The sequence below is a fragment of the Eretmochelys imbricata genome, chromosome 27 (genome assembly GCF_965152235.1).
Source record: "Eretmochelys imbricata isolate rEreImb1 chromosome 27, rEreImb1.hap1, whole genome shotgun sequence".
NCBI lineage: Eukaryota > Metazoa > Chordata > Testudines > Cheloniidae > Eretmochelys > Eretmochelys imbricata.
The window spans coordinates 6,669,934-6,690,631 of record NC_135598.1 but is presented as its reverse complement, the minus strand read 5'-3'; the positions used below and the strand labels follow the sequence as shown (position 1 = coordinate 6,690,631).

The following is a 20,698-nucleotide window of genomic DNA, read 5'->3' as shown; positions in this document are numbered from 1 at the left end:
AATCTAACTATACTAAGTAACTATTAACAACTACTAACAACTAATCAATCACAAACTATTAACAGGTACTCAAGCAAATGCTAGGTAGAGTGGAGATCAGCTAAGCTGCGTTCCACAGTTCCAACGACCGTCACGGGCAGTAAGAAGGAACTGAGGGGGTGCTGGGTCGGCTGGGGCATATATCCAGCACCATGAAGGCGCCACTCCAGGGTGCGCCTCAGCCAACCCACCGAGTGTTGCTAGGGTAAAAATCTTCCAACGATCGTGCACACGGCGCGCGCACACCTAATTGGAATCTATATGAGCAAGCACTCAAAGAAGAACAACCCTGGTTACAGAATCTAACAATTCCACAACCTCAGGACAGACCAACCACCACCACTTCATATCACCAATCCCTCAAACCCATCTGCAAAATAACCTTCTCCCAATTCCCCACCAGATCCCCAAATTGCCCTCCCTGTCCTCTCAGCACTAAATCTTTGATTTTCATCCTCCTTCTTTTACCAATCCATTCCCTCTCCAACTTACCTACCTCCACATAATCCAGTCCAACCACATTCTCAAAAACTGTACAGACTTCAAATAAGCAACTCTTAATAGTTCCTCACATTCCTGATGGATTGGGGTAGGGCTGAATCCAGAGGCCTTTTATACTATCCTGTTCTTCCACTCATGCTATCTATTTGGAAGATTTCCCTCTTAAAACATGATGAAATACCACCAATAAAAACAGTGGTATTTTCCTGAATTTTTGCAATTTTAGATTAAAATGGCAATTGTTTTTGTAATATCCAATTTTTGTTATATCTTCTCTTTTCCATGATGAGGATTAGGACTAAAGCATGGAAAAATTATCTCCCAATACCTATAATAGGCAGAACTGATTTTTGCTAAAAACTCTGAGGAAGGTTTCTTAGCACTTTATCTGTGTAAACAAAGTAGTACAAAACAGTTCTGTCCACTATAAGAATTCCCCCTTAATAATTTTTTCCTCAGACACTATGAACAACAGAAAAGTAACATTCTTAGTGACAAAAATATGATGTACTCTTTAAAAGCTCAAATGGAAGTTTGTCAGATCTCAAAATAGAAGACTTACTTTCCATGATGAGCATTTCATAGCATCATAGAAGATTAGGGTTGGAAGAGATCCCATATACCTTAGAGTCAACAGATTTGCTACTTTCAGAAAGCTTATTACACAAGGAGAAATTATTTTAATATGCTATTTTATAATAGAATTAAATGCTGCCACTCTTCATGCACACTGATACACTATGAAATGCCATCTCGCAAAACTATTCAAAATATAAGTCGTTTTTAGCTGTCTGCACTGTATGAATCCTGGCCAAATCCTAGAATAAACTTTTTTATGCTTTAAAAGATGCACTTGCCAATTACACCTGCAAATAGCATTAATCAATTCAATCTACCCCTGTGTGATTAGGAAATGCTGTAAAGATAAATTTCATTAGCAGGAAAGCACAGTATTTTACTGGGGGGAAATAAATCTTTATAAAAGTGCATCGGCTGTCTCTGGCAAGATCCAAACGTATTTTTGACATGGACTGTAACCTGAAATCCTCAAACTGTTAGAAAAGTCAGTATTTAAAGTTGAGATTGACTTCCAGGATCAGCAAAATTGGTGGGAAAGCATACAAATGGTCCCTATTTTAACAGGGAGGCATTGGTCAGTGTGCTGAGACTGAGGCCGGCACAACAGCAAAATTGACAACACTTCTTGTTGTCTTTTGTATCAAACAGGTCAATTGATGCGATGACCCATACCTGGAAAACAGATTTCACCACGCTGTTTTTGATTTGTAACTGAAAGAAAACTTCCTGCTGAGAAAGTCCACCAGCTAGTTTTGGGAACCAGATAAGAGAGCTGCTGTGACTGTGATCATCTGCTTGACATAAAAGTGTCAGGCAAACCCGCAGCCAAGCCAGGGCTGCTCACTCGGATGCCCCTCCAAGAGTACTACAGTGAGTCACCACTCAGGCATGCAGCAACAACTCAGCTGCACTAATTTACCCTTCCCACAGAGCCTGCAGGCATGCAGCAGCAGCCTGTCTCTGAGCAGAGCCTGGGTCAGATGGCCTCCAGGCTCAGGTACTTCCCCAACCCCGCCAAAGCTGCAAATTAATCGGTGCAACAGCACTACCCAGCGAGGAGCTCTCCTGATGCCTCACACTGTAACAAGTTCTCTAGACTCCCAGCCCGCTCCTGCTCCAGTTCCTGCCACAGCCTTGTCCAACCCCTGTTCCAGTCTTGTTCTTGCCCAGCTCTGATCTGCACCAGCCTGGGTACTGACCCATTACCTCCACCTCCTGACCATTCAGCTTCAACCTCTGGCCTGTATCTGGACACCAGCGACAGTAATAATATGGCTTTTTCATGGACTCTGATCACCTGAATTTGAATTCCAGACTTCAGCTACAGTACTGATTTTGGCGTGTCAACGGACTCTGATCTCAGTTCTGACCCTCGTATGTCTCCAGATCTCAGTTCCAGTGCTACCCTCAGCCCAGTCTCAACCATATATCCAACTTCAATGTCTGCTCCAACCACTAGGCCTAACTATTGGGAGGCAGCACCTGACAAAAAGTTCCAGAGGCTTATCGCTTCCTGACAGTTGTACGGACTGGATTCCCTCCCTGTCTGTTTAGATGGTGGCTGTATTGTCAGTCAGTATCTGGACTGATGAATCCTTGATGAGGAGGAAGGACTGGTGAGCTTTGTTCTTAGGACATTGGTATGAAACCTCATTTCTTGGAGTGTCCGTATCCCTTGGACCCTGAGCCATCCAGGTGAGCACCCCATCCTACTGTAGATGCGTCAGTTACCACTGTTACACTTGAAGGGGAAAGGAAAAGGGGTCCCTGCACGTACATTGTCCTGGTCCATCCACCACTCCAGAGAATGTAAGATTGCAGGAGAAACTCAAACTAGCTTATCCAGATGATGTCTGTTTGGTTGGTATGCCAACATTAGCCATACTTGTAGAAGACAAAGAAGCAGTCTTGCATGTATGGTCACATACATACACACAGTCATGTAACCTAGCAACCCCAGGCTATAATGGATGGGTGAAACCTGCGGGATGGACAGACACACATACACATAAATGGTCCAAAACTTCTCAAGAAAGAAAAGCCTTCGCTATTGTAGAGTCAAGCAAAGCTCCAATCAATTCCAGGCTCTACATGGGCAATAATGTCAACATCTCTACGTTTAGCATGATTCCTGGCTGGTCAAAGAGACAGAGAATGAACTAGAGCTGATTGAGGACCTCACAATCATCTAGGTAAGGGAAGATATGTATCCTTTTCCTCCTCAAGAAGACACAAGGGGTTGACAATAGTCAAAGGGAAGAATGGTGTACTGATAGTGTTTGACCGATACCATGAATTGGAGAAACTTCCTGTGACTTGGTATCACTGTGATATGGAAGTAAGCATTACAAGGATCCAGGGCAGCAAACCTATTGTTTTGACCCAGAAACAGAAGGATAGATACCAGGGAAAAAACATGCAGAATCTCACATATTTGAGGAACTTGTTCAGATTGTGAAGGTCCAAAATGCGTCTTAGACCACCGTTGGAGTTGGGCATTAGAAAAATCTCTCAAATAAAACCCCTTTCCTTGAAACTGTAAAGGACCTTCCTCCACATCCTCTAGGGAGTATAGCATCAGGATCTCTTGAACTAGCAGAAGCTCCAGAGATGGGTTCCTGAAAAGCAACAGGGAAGGAGAAATGGAGAGGAATACTGAGGATCCACTTGTCCACCATTATGGACTCCCAAGTACCCAGAAAGTGAGATAGTGCATGTATCATGAATACCAGGTTTCTGTCCTTGCAGATTTTCCTGCAGATTTCTGAAAACACGCTTGCTAATTAGAGTCCAAGCTAGAGGACTGTCTTCTCTGAGGTCTATACCTCCTTTTTGACATATCAACTTGTCTGAGTGGGTAGAAAGGATGTCTACAGTACTTCTCAGACTACCGGGTATGCAGTCTTCTTTTGGACACAAATTTCTAATGAGCAGAGGGCAGCTCAGGAGTCTTTAAGCTAATGCAATGTTTCATCAGTTTTATCCAAAATTAGAAAATGCACATCAAAGAAAAATCTTCTATAGTCTTTTGTATGCATGGGGCCATTCCAGAATTATGTAGCCATGATTCTTTTCTTATTATGACTACAGAAGCCATAGTCCTAGCGGAACCATCTGCAACACCCATGCAGACTGAACAGGTATCTTCATGACCAGACAGCCCTTCACCAAAAAGGCTCTGAATTCTTCCCCAGAGTCCTTAAGGAGTTTATTTGTAAATTTTGACAAAGTCGAACAGTGAAAAAAATCAAACCTAGCTAACTGTGCCTGCTGATTAGCTATTTGTTTGGAGAAATGAGATAGAATAAATCTTTCCACCCACGAGTCCAGTCTTTTCCATTGTTTCTTTGGGGGCTGACTTAAAATTTCTTTGCCTTGACCTCTCATTGGTAGCCATTGCTATCAGGGAATTTGGCGCCAGATGAAAGTAAAAACACTCGAATCCCTGAGAAGGCACATTGCAGAGCTTTTCAGTGCATTTGGCATTGACAGCCAACAAAGCCAGTGTATTCCATAAAGTTTTCACTGGCAGTAAAAGTGCCTCATTTGGGAGGGCTATCTTTCCCAAGGTTGCACCTTGAAGAATGTCCAAAAGCTTGTAAGGTGAGTGAGGTAAAATCTTCGATTGGATTAACTTCTGTTAGTGAGAGACACAAGCTTGTCTCTCTCACCAACAGAAGTTAGTCCAATATGACTACAACAACACTGCATACAAAAGCTTGTGGGTATTCTTCTATAAAAACTCTGCTTGTATAGCGACCACAGAGACCATTCTTCTAAGCAAATCCTGATAGGATATAAAATCTTCCTGGGACTGGAGAGGATAAGCCTGGGACCACTGAGTCTTCTGGAGAGGAGGATAAAATGACTGGCAATGAAGTAGTCTCCTGAGACAGAGCTCATTCCTCCAACAATGGCTCATCACAGGCTGCTTGTTCAGTAAGGAAAACTTTCTGTTTGCTCGTCCAGTACACAAGGCTTTGATGTGGACAGCACCTTCTCCTATGAACCATCCCTCTCCCCCCCCCCCCACGGGTTCCATAAAGGTCATTAGGGCATCGGAGGCCAAAATGTCTCAGGCCACCCTGACTTCTCCTTGCTATGTGACCAGTACCAAAGGTCCCCTTTCTCAAGGCGGCCTGAATGATTTACTGGACTTTGTGAAACTCGGTAGGGATGGAGATGAGCTAAACAAGCCTGACCAAGACCCAGAGGGGCCCCCCGAATTATCAGTTGGCATAGGAGGCGACCAGCCAGGTGGCGTTACTGGACATCCCAGTCTGTCCATCTCCTATCAGGAGAGCGGTAAGGTGGGTACCAGTGGTGGTACTGTAAATATCTCTTGAGAAAGAGAAGGTCTCACCTCTAAATCCAGTATCAAAGTAGGCTCCTCATGAGGGAATGCATAGCCCAGTATCAACACCCAGAATGACAAAGTCCCAGGTACCAGAGCCAAAGTAGAAGGTGCAGTTGGAACCAATATCGAAGAACATCTAAGCACTGATGAAAAGTGTACCCCAGCACTGAACAGTGCAGATAAGGCAGTCAGACTCTCCCTTATCTGGTATTGATGGCAGTGCTGGCAACACTCTCTCCCCTAGAGCTGAAGAGATTGAGGGCCCTGAAAGAGCTGAAGCCATTAACAACCCTATGTGCTCCCACGTCAATGGTGAACTAGGGACAGATAGGTAGTGAAAGACCTGCTCTTATAGGTCTGTTGTGACAAAGTCAGACTGGACAACTGTAAGAGTGGTGGAAAGCAGGTACAAACAGCGTCCTTTGGTACTGAACTCGAAAGCTGCCACGAGATCAGATTCGGAGTCAACAGTACTATACAAGGGGCCTCTTGCTTCAGTATCAGGAGACCCAGGCCAACAGCCCAGCTCTACCCTGGGTACCTAGTGAACCTCGGTATTGCTCCGACCTCTCTGAGGTGGAAGACAAGCCTCTCTTGAAGTTCAAGTGGATCCTAACAGTTTTACAGCTCCTTGTGCAAGGAACAGCAGGCAAGGAAGATCAACCTCTCCTTCAAGAAGTTGGAGTCCAAGGGCCTGCCCAAAGTCTCCAGTGTAATAGCAGTTGACAGAGCATGGACGATCTGGCACTAGTGCCAATGCCAAAGTAGGCCTCATGGTCTGTTCCAGAAGATATTGCTTTGTCTCCTTTATTTAAAATTAGGGCTTTCAATTAAATTGCCGTTAACTCATGCAATTAACTCAAAAAATTATTAGTGATAGAATACAAAGTGTACAGTGCTCGCTTTATATTATTTTTTATTACAAATATTTGCATTGTAAAAATGATAAAGAAATAGTATTTTTCAATTCACCTCATACAAGTACTGCAGTGCAATCTCTATCATGGAAGTGCAATTTACAAATACAGATTTTTTTTTGTTATATAACTACACTCCAAAACAAAACAATATAAAACTTTAGACCCTGTAAGTCCACTCAATGCTAATTCTTACTCAACCAATCGCTAAAGACAAAAGAGTTTGTTTACATTTACAGGAGATAATGCTGCCTGCTTATTTACAATGTCATCTGAAAGTGAGAACAGGCATTCGCGTGGCAATTTTGTAGCCAGCATTGCAAGGTATTTATATGCCAGATATGCTAAACATTCATATACCCCTTCATAATTCAGCCACTATTCCACAGGACATGCTTCCATGCTGTTGACCCCCATTAAAAAAATAATGCATTAATTAAATTTCTGACTGAACTCCTTGAAGGAGAACTGTATGTCTACTGCTCTGTTTTACCCGCATTTTGCCATATACTTCACTTTATAGCAGTGGTTCCCAAACTGGGGTTCATGAACCCTTGGGGGTTCGCAAAATTTATCAGGGGGTTCTCAGAAAAAGTTCTGTAATGGCGGACAGAACCATCCCCAGGGACCCCAAGCTTGGGGACCGGCAGCCCGAACCCCATGACCATGACTTCCTGGCAGAACATAAATTTCGGTTGGATCAGTACACTAAAACCAATATAACTGCACACCTAAAAGGACTTTGTACAACATTCAGGCAATACTTTCCAGCTATGTCAAGCAATAATGACTCAATTCGCAACCCCTTTGATGATACCACCTTCTCAATGCAGATATTGAGCACTGAGGAAAAAGAGAAATTGATTGAGATCTCCTGTGATTACGAACTGAAAAGGAGTTTCAGAAGTCTATCACTGATCAACTTTTGGCTGAGTTTAAGAAACGAGTACCCCCTGCTGGCAGAAAAAGCTACTATAGTTTTGTTACCATTTTCACCATACTTATGTGAGAAAGTATTTTCCTCATATGCATATCTGAAAACCAAATACAGAAGCAGACTCAATGCTGAACCAGACCTGATATTTTATCTTTCTCCAATGGTTCCAGACTTCCAAGAGCTATGCAGATCAAAGAAAGTGCATCCATCACACCCAGGAGGTTTAAACCTGAAGACTCCTTATGAGAAATGGAAAGGGAGGTGGATATTTTTTGCTTTCTAAAATTAAATAGGCTGCTAGTGTTGTTTTTAAAATTATAATGAAGAACAAGTTTAAGCTTTGTTGTAGTCATGTGTTGTTTGCCTGGACTGCTCAAGACCCGAATGCTTGTGAGAGGAATTCTTTATTTGAGTTGGCTTCTTAAATATCTTCATGCTGTTTCACGTCTGGTACTCCTTGATGAAACATATAGGAGGCTTAATTGAAGTGATATGAGCTACAAAAGTGAAATCTTGGAAGATTATTGCCATTTTCATAATGTAATAAAATTAATGATGTATTGCTAAATAGCGTGTAATAAGCGTGTCATAAAAAAACCAAATTATTTCCAAGATCACTGCTTCTATAATTTATGCTCAGGTAAGGGAGAAAATCCCTGGATTTATTTATTTTTAGGACGGGGTTCGCAAGATTTGATATTTTCATGAAAGGGGTTTGCAGGTTGTTAAAGTTTGAGAATCACTGCATTATAGCAGTTTTAGATGATGACCCAGCACATGTTGTTCATTTTAAGAACACCTTCACCGCAGATTTGACAAACGCAAAGAAGGTACCAATGTGAGATTTCTAAAGCCAGCTACAGCACTCGACCCAAGGTTTAAGAATCTGAAGTGCCTTCCAAAATCTGAGAGGGATGAGGTGTGGAGCACGCTTTCAGAAGTCTTAAAAGAGCAACACTGCAATGCGGAAACTACAGAACCCGAACCACCAAAAAGGAAAATAAGCCTTCTGCTGGTGGCATCTGACTCAGATGATGAAAATGAACATATGTCGGTCCGCACTGCTTTGGACTGTTATCGAGCAAAACCCATCATCAGCATGGACACGTCCTCAGGAATGGTGACTCAAGCATGAAGGGACATATCAATCTTTAGCATATCTGGGACATAAATATCTTGTGACGCCGGTTACAACAGTGCCACGCGAACGCCTGTTCTCACTTTCAGGTGACACTGTAAACAAGAAGCAGGCGGAATCCATCTCCTGCAAATGTAAATAAACTTGTTTGTCCATCTGAGCAATTGGCTGAATCAGAAATAGGACTGAGTGGACACATACATTCTAAAGTTTTCCATTGTTTTATTTTTGAATGCAGTTATTTTTTGTACATAACTCTACATTTGTAAGTTCAACTTTCATGATAAAGAGAATGCATTACAGTATTTGTATTAGGTGATTAAAAATACTATTTCTTTTGTTTATTACAGTGCAAATGTTTGTAATAAAACTAAATATAAAGAGAGCACTGTATACTTTGTATGGTGTTGTAATTAAAATCAATATATCTGAAAATGTAGAAAACATCCAAAAATATTTAAATAAATGGTATTCTATTATTGTTTAACAGCATGATTAATTGCAATTATTCTTTTTTTAATCGCTTGACAGCCTTAAAATTCAACCAAGTGAAAATACCAAATCTTTAGTTCAGGAAAATAGATCAAATACATAAATTAGAGATTACTACTTTAAATCATTTCTTATTTTAGAGAAGAGGACAGTAAATATAATTTTACAAAATATTTATCCTTATTTCCCATTTGGGTTTTAGCAGAAATTAAATAATTGTCTATTAGTAGAAGGGTTTCAGATGCAAGAAGTCCAATATCAGATGTCAACAGGCACATGACGTTGAAGAGTAAACTCAGACTTTATTACTTGGAGAAAACAGTTGTACAAAGCAACTGGGGGAGGGATAGCTCAGTGGTTTGAGCATTGGCCTGCTAAACCCAGGGTTGTGAGTTCAATCCTTGAGGGGGCCATTTAGAGATCTGGGGCAAAAATTGGGGATTGGTCCTGCTTTGAGCAGGGGGTTGGACTAGATGACCTCCTGAGGTCCCTTCCAACCCTGATATTCTATGATTCTATGAAAGCACATATCAAACATGTGGGATTTCAACTGCATAATATTGGCAGTCGTAGAGGATCTTCAAATCAGAACGTCAAAAGAACCAAACCCTATCCATAACACAGAATCACAGAATATCAGGGTTGGAAGGGACCTCAGGAGGTCATCTAGTCCAACCCCCTGCTCAAAGCAGGACCAATCCCCAACTAAATCATCCCAGCCAGGGCTTTGTCAAGCCTGACCTTAAAAACCTCAAAGGAAGGAGATTCCACCACCTCCCTAGGTAACGCATTCCAGTGCTTCACCTAATCAAAAAGTTTTTCCTAATATCCAACCTAAACCTCCCCCACTGCAACCTGAGACCATTACTCCTTGTTCTGTCATCTGCTACCACTGAGAACAGTCTAGAGCCATCCTCTTTGGAACCCCCTTTCAGGTAGTTGAAAGCAGCTATTAAATCCCCCCTCATTCTTCTCTTCTGCAGACTAAATAATCCCAGTTCCCTCAGCCTCTCCTCATAAGTCATGTGTTCCAGTACCCTAATCATTTTTGTTGCCCTCCGCTGGACGCTTTCCAATTTTTTCACATCCTTCTTGTAGTTTGGGGCCCAAAACTGGACACAGTACTCTAGATGAGGCCTCACCAATGTCGAATAGAGGGGAACGATCAAGTCCCTCGATCTGCTGGCAATGCCCCTATTTATACAGCCCAAAATGCCGTTAGCCTTTTTGGCAACAAGGGCAGACTGTTGACTCATATCCAGCTTCTCGTCCTCTGTAACCCCTAGGTCCTTTTTTGCAGAACTGCTGCCGAGCCATTCGGTCCCTAGTCTGTAGCAGTGCATGGGATTCTTCCGTCCTAATTGCAGGACTCTGCACTTGTCCTTGTTGATCTTCATCAGATTTTTTTTGGCCCAACCCTCCAATTTGTCTAGGGCTCTCTGTATCCTATACCTACCCTCCAGCGTATCTACCTCTCCTCCCATCTGCAAACTTGCTGACGGTGCAATCCATGCCATCCTCCAGATCATTAATGAAGATATTGAACAAAATCAGCCCCAGAACCGACCCTTGGGGCACTCCGCTTGATACCGGCTGCCAACTAGACACGGAGTCATTGAGCCCAACGATCTAGCCTTATAGTCCACCAGCTTTTGCCATGGACAAAAGTGTGGTGTCACAGAATTGCCATTGTGACTAAGAAGCAAGGTTTAGTCAGAGGGGCAGCTAGGCTTGGACAGCTGTTTGAATTATTTGAAACAAGTCCAGATGGTCATAACTGTTGTGTGGTTATGTTACAGACATCAAACTATGGCCGTATAACAGAGAAATGTAAAAGAATTTTATCTGCTCAAGTTTAGATGACTGGCTAACTGAAATACAAAATGGAGTTATTTTGCCCTGAACAAGGCTTTATGAAAGGCTATTTTAAATACAGCATTACTTTCACATACTGAGGGCCATCTCAGTCTGAAAGCCAGTGCTGGGTCTACTTCATCCATACCTGTCATCCCACATACCAAGTATCATAGAATCATAGAATATCAGGGTTGGAAGGGACCTCAGGAGGTCATCTAGTCCAACCCCCTGCTCAAAGCAGGACCAATCCCCAATTGAATCATCCCAGCCAGGGCTTTGTCAAGCCTAACCTTAAAAACTTCTAAGGAAGGAGATTCTACCACCTCCCTAGTAGATTTGGTCTTGCATTTATTCATCCTAGTGTATTTAAGAAGTCAGGTATAGCTCCACAATTTGATTTCCTTTGGTTTTTTTTATTAATAAAATATGTGAAGTCCCTTTGGATTACTAAAGTTAATAATTTAATCACTATTAAATCTTATCAACTCAGCACTTATATAGCATTTTTCATAAGCAAATGTTCCTACATTAAGTTGTAAAATATTAGACCAAAGAGAAAAGTCAAAAGTGAATTAATCTTTTAGTTTATAGTTGTAAATTGTTTCATATTCAAATGTCTGGTGTCAGAATATAAAGAAACATTCAGAAAACTGAAGCCATTTAGAAAGGTTAACAACTGTAATTATGCATTATGTAATTGCATTATGATGCAGTATCTTAAAGCAATAGTCACAATGCAAATATTCTGTCGCAACAATATTTTTGAATTTTCTCCATTGCAATTAAAATGAAGTCTTCCATATTAAATCATGAATTTTATGCCCAGAGCATAATATATATCAGGCTGATTAAGATCTATACTCTCATATCTGGCATTGTGGCTGGAAAATATCAAAGCCCTATACTGCCAAATAGGAGGAGAGGCATGGAAAGGAGGAGTACCATGTCCACAGTATTACTCTCTGCCCTAATATGTATTTGGCTTCACAGCGTGAAAAAGGGTAGAAAACAGGGTAGAAGGGTATAACTGTCAATGGCATTGTATTCCTCCTCATTCCAAGCTTACAAGACTTCCCCAGGTAAAGTAATGCAGATTTTGTCAACTGTCACTTCCCCTCCATATTATAAACCCTACCACTACTACCATAGTGATCCCCAATTTAGGACTCCCAGGGCAATCAACTGGTTCTGCAATAGCTTTATGCAACCCTCTGGTCATCAAATTCTTCAAGTTCCAGAACACATGAAAAGCTACACAAGCTACGTTGTCTATTAGACCTAGAAAGCCACTTGGCAAGACAAATTAGATCAAAGAAAAAGTACAGTAATTCGTTAGGGGACAAAACAGTTTTCATCCAGCAGTGGAAAACAAGAGATTAACAAAAGCAGTCACCAACAAGTGGGTGAACATGCTTAAAATTTAGGAATTCACTATAAAAAAGAAAAAAAAAAAAAAAAACTAGTGTGCTCCAAGGAAAAAAGATCATTTGACCACAGCTTTCCATAACTCCTAAGAAAGGAGCTAACAGTTTCTCAAAGCACAGTTGACTGTGTAACCTGTAGAATCACAGAGTCCATAGAAATGTACAGCTGAAAGGGACCTCAAAGGGTCGTCTAATCTGTCCCCCCTGCAATGAAGCATGACCACGTATACTTAATGCCATCGTGACAGATGTGTGTCTAACCTGTTCTTAAAAACTGCCGATGACAGGGATTCCATAACCACCCTTGGTAACCTGTTCCAGTATTTAGCTATCTTTATATCTTTTCCTAATATTTAACCTAATCTCCTTTGCTGCAGATTAAGAAAATTACTTCTCATTTTACCTTCAGTGGACATGGAGAACAACTGATCATCATCCTCTTCATAATAGCCCTTAACATTCATTATCTTACAGCTTCAATGATATAAAATATGCATAATTTGCCATTACATGAAAATTTACAGGAAAGATAGGATCTGTGTACAATGATGAACTAGGAACCATTTTAAATGGCAAGTTAAGCGAACATGAACTTGAGGTAGGAATTACTCAGTGAAATTCCATGGCCTGTGTAATGCAGGAAGTCAGACAAGATGATTGTTAAAAACAAAAAAGGATTTTGTGTCGTGGCAATTAAGGTTGCATCAAAACACCCTCCCCTCCCTTCCAAAAACCCCTTAAACTTTAAAAAACAAAAAGGAAAATTTCCTGTATTCCTTGTCATTTTCACATTGCCTATAAACATAATCGATACACTCAAACACTCCATAAGGATTTCACTTACACCTCTAACAGACGTGAAAAAGTAATTTGCACCCCAACTTCAAACACACTCGAGCAAAACTTTAACAGTGATCTTAGCAATGTTAAGGAAGAATAACTTCCCAAATTCACAGACATTAAGAGAGTCAGATGTGCCGATCTGCTGATACAACAGGGTCTGAAGTCACCATTAAGTTTTTGTAAGGGAAGGGATGGGAGAAGCCACAGGGCAAGCTGTGAGTGAGGAGACTGGGTGGGGAAGGGAAGCAGTCTGAAGAAACGAATCTGGAGAGCATATGCTGTGGAGAGTTGTGGTCACAGAAGGGCTGAGCAGTGAGGGCAAGGGAATGTGTTGAGGAGCAGGAGCTCTGAGGAACTGGGTGCTTAGAGGGCTAACGGCAGTGGGAGGAACAGTGAGTCTGGGATAGGGGTTCCTTGGAACACAGCAAGACTGGGGGCAATGGAAGGGAGGGAAGATGAGTTGTCAGAAAGAAAAATGAAGTATAATACTACAGCAAATTAAAACATTAAATATAATCAGACATAAATCAATCCATCATCTTGAAAATGGTACACATAATTGCAGTTGAGCTAAAAGTAAATTTTTATCAAACTTATGTCGAAGACTTACTTTAAAAGGGTATTCCTGGAAACTCAGTTTCATTAGTAATATATCTAGGAATATCAACTATCTGCATCATTTCTTCTCTGCTAGAGATATTTCAAAAAAGTGAAACTAGAAAAAAAAATCTTGAAAGCAACAACTTTTAGATATTCTATTAACAATTTTGCAACTTTCGAATCAGACCATCTTCATCTACTCTTGTTCGGGTCACTTCTAGCACTCCCTCCATAGTCGTCATCTTCTCCCCCTAGTTTCTACTCCTAGGGAAAAAGAAAGGATAAAACTTACCCTCAAATTCACACCTACAAAGTCCCATAGAAACTCTGCTGTTAGTTGCTATCTGTTAAGCAAGTGCATAAGCATTTCCAGGATCAGGTCTTTAGTTTACAGCAGAAGTGAGAACGGGCATGGAGTCCTTAGAGCTTTTCATTCTAATTATAGTCGCAAAAGAGCAGAACACTAAATCTGACTGACTATCTTAATGCACCTTGAGTGTCATACATATAAATTTTCTCAACGAGTCCTGGAGGAGCATCCAAGTGTGTATGCAGCAAAATCATACAACTGTTACAATTGTTCCCCTCTGTTCACAATAATCTTTACAGTAAATAATTAGTAGATGCTTATATTTCAACACAAGACCCCCATCTTCTTTCAAATGTTCATTATGAACAATATTTTAAAGTTAGCTATTCAAAAGCATTCATTCTCTAAACAAAACATTCATCATATATACAGAAATACTTTCTAGTCCCTGCTTGCTGTCAAATTCTTACAATACACCATCTATGTACTTTCAGTTCTACAGCTACATTCTCTTTTTAAATGTTACTAATGAGAAAACAAAACAGTGTTCAAGAAATTCAGGAAAGTAAAGGCTATTTTAATTAAACAAGATTATTGCCAATGCCAACCTAGGAAGTCAACATTTACTTTTTTTGTTGTTGTTAATTTTTTGTGTGTTTTTGAAGTAACTGAAAGAGATGGTCAGTCTGGTAATCTACTGATTGCATATACACTGCCAAAGAAAGATCAAGCTTGGTACTTTGCACCTTGAGTCTCAAATTATACAAGATCAGACATCCTTACTGGGAAGAATCAAAAAAGATGAAAGTTCTCTCTGAAGGACACCAGCACTAAAAAATTGATAAAAGTTTTTAAAAGGGCACTGTCAATTTAATTAAATAATGAAACTTTTGTCTGAAATTCTGTTTACCTCCTTTTGTTACAAGTAACACCTAATATTCCTGTGACTGAAAAGTTGGAGAAACAAAACCAGTTCTCTGTTTTTTTTTTCAGTTTGTTTGCTTTGTGCATTTAACAGCACTTTGGAGACTGTTCCATTTTATAGTTCCTTCACATAGAAACAGTGGAGGGAAAATATTATTTAAACTGTAAAAGATGATTACATAATGCAAAGATTGGTAACAGGCAGCAAGAGGCAGAAGTTCATACTTCCCATCTGTTATTTTTAACCTATTTAAATAAAAACAGAAAATGTGACTGCAACAAAAAAAAAAATAAAATTGGCAAGGGGGACTACAGGGCAGGTATAGTGCTGACATTATTTTTAACTCATTTTTAAAACTGTTCACATTTCAAGTAATATCAAGCTCTATAATTGCCCTGGAGTTCCTCTTGCCCATTTGTGAATTTTTTAACATCCAATTTTCCATTTTTACTTTGAGTTTAAGTTGATAGTATAATTTTAATAATCCTTATTTAGGGACATATTGTGGCCCATCCTACACAATGTACAAGTATACAGTGGATGTGGGGGAAGACGCTTCCAGGCTTCACAGGGCTACTATGTTCCTCCTCACATTCAGGTAGATAGGTGGGGAGTGAAGGATCCTTGGCTATGCCAATGCATTGGTAAGTGTACCCTGAACTGAGGTATAAACCTATTACAGCATATGCCCTTCCTGGAGTCATGGGAAACCATGAAGGAGACTGTAACTTGTAATAGTGAGCTGCCCCTTGCTTGGATTTAAATTATAGTGTCACAACTGAGCCCTTAATGAACAAACTTCTTGTTAACTAAGATAGAATCGTCTCTAGAATTTAGGACAGTTATATATATTTAAATATCTTTCCAAATGTAAGTAGAAATAACCACTTTTGTTTTCCTTGAAATACTTCCTCAATTTCGATGTTGTAAATAAAGTAGCTGAGATTTGTATCAGAAAGCTATTGCTAAACTTCATAAAATAGTCTAGGAACAATTCCAGCAGGCATCCTGGATAAGTGAAAACTGGCTTCATTTATCCTCCAGTCTTTCACTCACATTCACTTTAAAATGTCATTTATTTTACAGATTATTAACCATATGTCCTGGTGTTTCTAAAAATATTCAAGAGTTGAGAAAACTACTTACCTGGGTTATTGTTCTCTGAAATTGTATACTGTAACAGATCCTCATTGTTTGGCCTGTGATCCCACCATACAACTGATAAGAATTCCTACATCATTAGAGTTTTGGAGGCAGTTACTACCCACACATGGGCAGATGGTATATTCTACCTCCACTAACTGCTGTCAGCATGGCATGTTCTTTTTCCTCGCAACCACAAGATACATCGCATTAACAAATGCAAACATTTATCCCCATCTCTGCAGAGGAGGTGGCTGGGCAAGTGTGACTCTATAAAAACTTAAACCTTCAAAGAACAAAAATTACAGCCATATAATTTTTCCTACTCTAAGGGCACCACTTCTAATAAATTCCCACTCCTGAAGACAAAAAAGCTCCAGAGATGCCGCAACGAAAGACCAAAGATTAGCTAAATGTTGTTACCAAGGAGAAACTGCTTATGCAGATTTCAACCACTCTCTAGTACTCCAACTGTGAAACTACATATCTCAGAGCTGGTCTACAGCACAAAGTTATGTCATCTTAACTACATTGCTCAGGGCTGAGAAAAATTTCACACCCTATGCAACGTAATTAAGCCAACCTAAACCCCGCTGTGGACACTGCTAGGTTGACAGAAGAATTCTTCTAATATCTAACCCCTCTTGCAGAGGTGGATTAACTACAGCAATGGAGGAATACCTACTAAATGTCTACACTATAGCGCTGTGGCAGTAGCATTTTTAATGTAGACATACCCTTAGACTACTAACTATTTGAAGCTGGGTTTCTCAAACCAGATCGTGTTTTGAAAGCTAAGATGGTAGATTCTGACATCTTAATGAAACACTTACAATAGGAGGGGGCATGTCTGCCTCATTGAACAGGAGAAAAAAATAAAATAAATGTATACCCTATTAAATCAGAACTATGGAGAGAGGGCCTCCCAATTTTCTAATATCAATATTCCCCTCTAATCATAAGAATATTCTAAATGAAAGATATTAACAAAAATTAACAAAAAAGTAGACCCAATTTGATAAATTAGAAATATGAACATTAGACTATACTGCTCTTTGAAAAATGCACTACAAATTCTTAAGCAGAATTACACAGTTGTAAAAACATGCATAGCATAACTGCATGTGCCATATGATTCCGTACATTACACAACATCCTCTGACAAGAAGTTCCACAGGCAGACGAGGCATTGTGTGAAGTAGTACTTCTTTTTGTTCATTTTAAATGTGCTGCTTATTAATTTCAAGAGGTGACCCCGATTCTTGGGTTATGTGAAGGGGTAAATAACACATCCTTATTCACTTTCTCCACACCTGTCATGATTTTATAGACCTCTATCATATCCCCCTAGTCGTCTCTTTTCCAAGTTGAAGAGTCCCAGTCTTTTGAATCTCTCCTCATATGGCAGCTGTTCATTTTTCACAGAATCATAAGGTTAGAAGGAACCACAAGGGTCACCCAGTCTAACCCCCAGCCAAGATGCAGGATCTGTTGTGTCTAAACCATCAAAGATAGATAGCTATCCAGCCTCCTTTTGAAAACCTCCAATGAAGAAACTTCCACAACTACCTATGTTCCACTGTCCTACTGTTCTTACAGTTAGGAAGTTTTCCCTGAGATTTATTCTAAATCAGCTATGCTGTAGTTTGAACTCACTGCTTCTTGTCCTGCCCCCTGTGGCAAAAGAGAACATCTTTTCTCCATCTTTTCTATGGCAGCCTTTCAAGTATCTGGAGACCACTATCATATCCCACCTTACTTTCCTCTTTTCCAAACTAAACATTCCCATTTCCTTCAGCCTTTGCTCATATGGCTTGTATTCCATCCCTTTGATCATCTTTGTTCTTGCCTCTGGATCCTTTCCAGTTTTTCTACATCCTTTCTATACATTGGTAATCAAACTAGGACACAGTGCTCCAGCTGAGGCCTAACTAGCGCCAAGTAGAGCAGTACTGTCACCTCCCATGACTTGCATGATATGCCTATGTTAATGCAACCTAAAACTGCATTTGCTTTTTTTTGCAACATCATCGCATTGCTGACTCATATTAAGGTTGTGATCTACCACAACTCTCAGATCCTTCTCAGCAGTGCTCCTTCCAAGCCAGTTTTCCCCCATTCTGCATTGTACATTTGGTTTTTCTTCCCTAAGTGTGGCACCTTACTGTTGTCTTTGCTGAATTTCATTTAGTTGTCTGAAGCCCAGTTCTATAATTTATCAAGATCCCTCTGAATTTTAGCTCTACCCTCCAAAGTATTGGCAACACCTCCCCCCTCTCCCCCCAGCTTTGTGTCATCTGCAAACTTGATAAGCATGCTCTCTATATCTACATCCAGGTCATTTAATTCCTGGAGGTGAATGCCTGGCTGAGACGATGGTATCGCCAGGAGGGCTTCGGCTTCATTGACCACAGGATGCTGTTCCAGGAAGAAGGACTGCTAAGCAGAGATGGCGTCCACCTATCAAGGAAAGGGAAGAGCATATTTGGACAAAGACTGGCTAACCTAGTGAGGAGGGCTTTAAACTAGGTTCATAGGGGGGAGGTGACCAAACTTGGACAAGTTACATGTTTTCAAGTCACCAGGGCCTGATGAAATGCATCCTAGAATACTCAAGGAGCTGACTGAGCCATTAGCAACTATCTTTGAGAAATCATGGAAGATGGGAGAGATTCGAGAAGACTGGAAGGGGGCAAATATAGTGCCCATATATAAAAAGAGAAATAAAGACAACCCAGGGAATTACAGACCAGTCAGCTTAACTTCTGTACCCGGAAAGATAATGGCACAAATAATTAAGCAGTCAATTTTCAAGCATATAGAAGATAATAAGGTGATAAGTCACAGTCAGCATGGATTTGTAAAAAACAAATCTTGTCAAATGAAGCAGATAGCTTTCTTTGACACAGTAACAAGACTGCGGATGGGGGGAAGCGGTAGATGTGGTATATCTTGACTTTAGTAACGCTTTTGATACTGTCTCACATGACGTTCACATAAACAAACTAGGGAAATTCAACCTAGATGGAGCTACTATAAGGTGGATGCAAAACTGGTTGGAAAACCGTTCCCAGAGTAGTTATCGGTGGTTCAGTCATGGTGGAAGGGCATAACGAGTGGGTCCCGCAGGGATCAGTTCTGGGTCCGGTTCTGTTCAATATCTTCATCAATGATTTAGATAACAGCACACTTATAAAGTTTGCAGACGAAACCAAGCTGGAAGGGGTTGCAAGTGCTTTGGAGGATAGGATTAAAATTCAAAATGATCTGGATAAACTGGAGAAATGGTCTGAAGTAAATAGGATGAAATTCAATAAGGGCAAATGCAAAGTACTCCACTTAGGAAGGATTAATCAGCTGCACACATACAAAATGGGAAATGACTGCCTAGGAAGGAGTACTGCAAAAAGGGATCTGGGGGTCATAATGGACCACGAGCAAAATATGAGTCAATAGTATAATGCTGTTGCAAAAAAAGCTAATATTCTGGGATGTATTAGCAGGAGTGTTGTAAGCAAGCACAAGAAGTAATTCTTCTGCTCTACTCTGCACTGATTAGGCCTCAACTGGAGTACTGTATCCAGTTCTGGGTGCCACATTTCAGGAAGGATGTGGACAAATTGGAGAGAGTCCAGAAAAGAGCAACAAAAATGATTAAAGATCTAGAAAACATGATCTATGAGGGAAGACTGAAAAAAATTGAGTTTGTTTAGTCTGTAAACAAGAAGACTGAGAGGGGACATGATAACAGTTTTCAAGTATGTAAAAGGTTGTTACAAGGAGGAGGAAGAAAAATTGTTTTTCTTAACCTCTGAGGATAGGACAAGAAGCAATGGGTTTAAATTGCAGCAAGGGAGGTTTAGGTTGGACATTAGGAAAAACCAGGGTGGTTAAGCACTGGAATAAATTGCCTACAGAGGTTGTTGAATCTCCATCACTGGAGACTTTAAGAGCAGATTAAACAAACACCTGTCAGGAATAGTCTAGATAATTAGTCCTGACAAAAGTGCAGGGGAGTGGGCTAGATGACCTCTCAAGGTCCCTTCCAGTTCTATGATTCTATGTTAAACACCACCACACTGAGAACAGATCCTTGTGGAACCCCTTGAGAACTCCCTCTAACAATTAATGGAATGATGTTGGATTGCTCTTTGTTTGCAGTTGTTTAACCAACTGTGTATTCACTTAATGGTAGTTCTGTCGAGCCCGCATTTCTCTAGAATGTCATGTGGGACTGTGTCAAAAGCATTGGTGAAGTTCAGACATATTATGTCCACCGCATTCCCCCATCCACCAGATCAGTTACCCTGTCAAAGAAGGAAATCAAGCTGGTTTGGCATGATGATGATTCTATGACTCTGGTTGCAGAGAAGGTTTTGCTGCAGGAGCAATTGCAGCATGTCCGGAGGCTGTACTCAGAGGAGCTTTTGGATGCCACCCCTGAGGAATGGCTCACTGTGGAAATAGCAGCAGAAACAGAAAAGGCTGAAGCTGCCCCAGAGTCTGGTAAGCTTCTGGCTCCAATTTAATGTTTATTAATATAGGAGTGGAAAGGACTTCTATTCTATGAACCAGTGCAAAAGTTATTACAAGCCCTGGGTAGCAGCATGTATCCACCAATGGCAGATGTATACCA

General features: G+C 40.5%; 2 protein-coding genes across 2 annotated transcripts in view; one reads left to right on the top strand and one right to left on the bottom strand.

The window, feature by feature from the left end:
- Positions 1 to 20,698, bottom strand: part of TANC2 (tetratricopeptide repeat, ankyrin repeat and coiled-coil containing 2) — a 713,500-nt gene that overhangs the window by 684,986 nt on the left and 7,816 nt on the right. The window lies entirely within an intron of this gene.
- Positions 6,996 to 20,698, top strand: part of MARCHF10 (membrane associated ring-CH-type finger 10) — a 162,842-nt gene continuing 149,139 nt past the window's right edge. The window contains exon 1 of the mRNA XM_077806002.1: positions 6,996 to 7,406. Within this exon, the coding sequence (XP_077662128.1) occupies positions 6,996 to 7,406 (411 nt within the window). The remainder of the gene's footprint in view (positions 7,407 to 20,698) is intronic.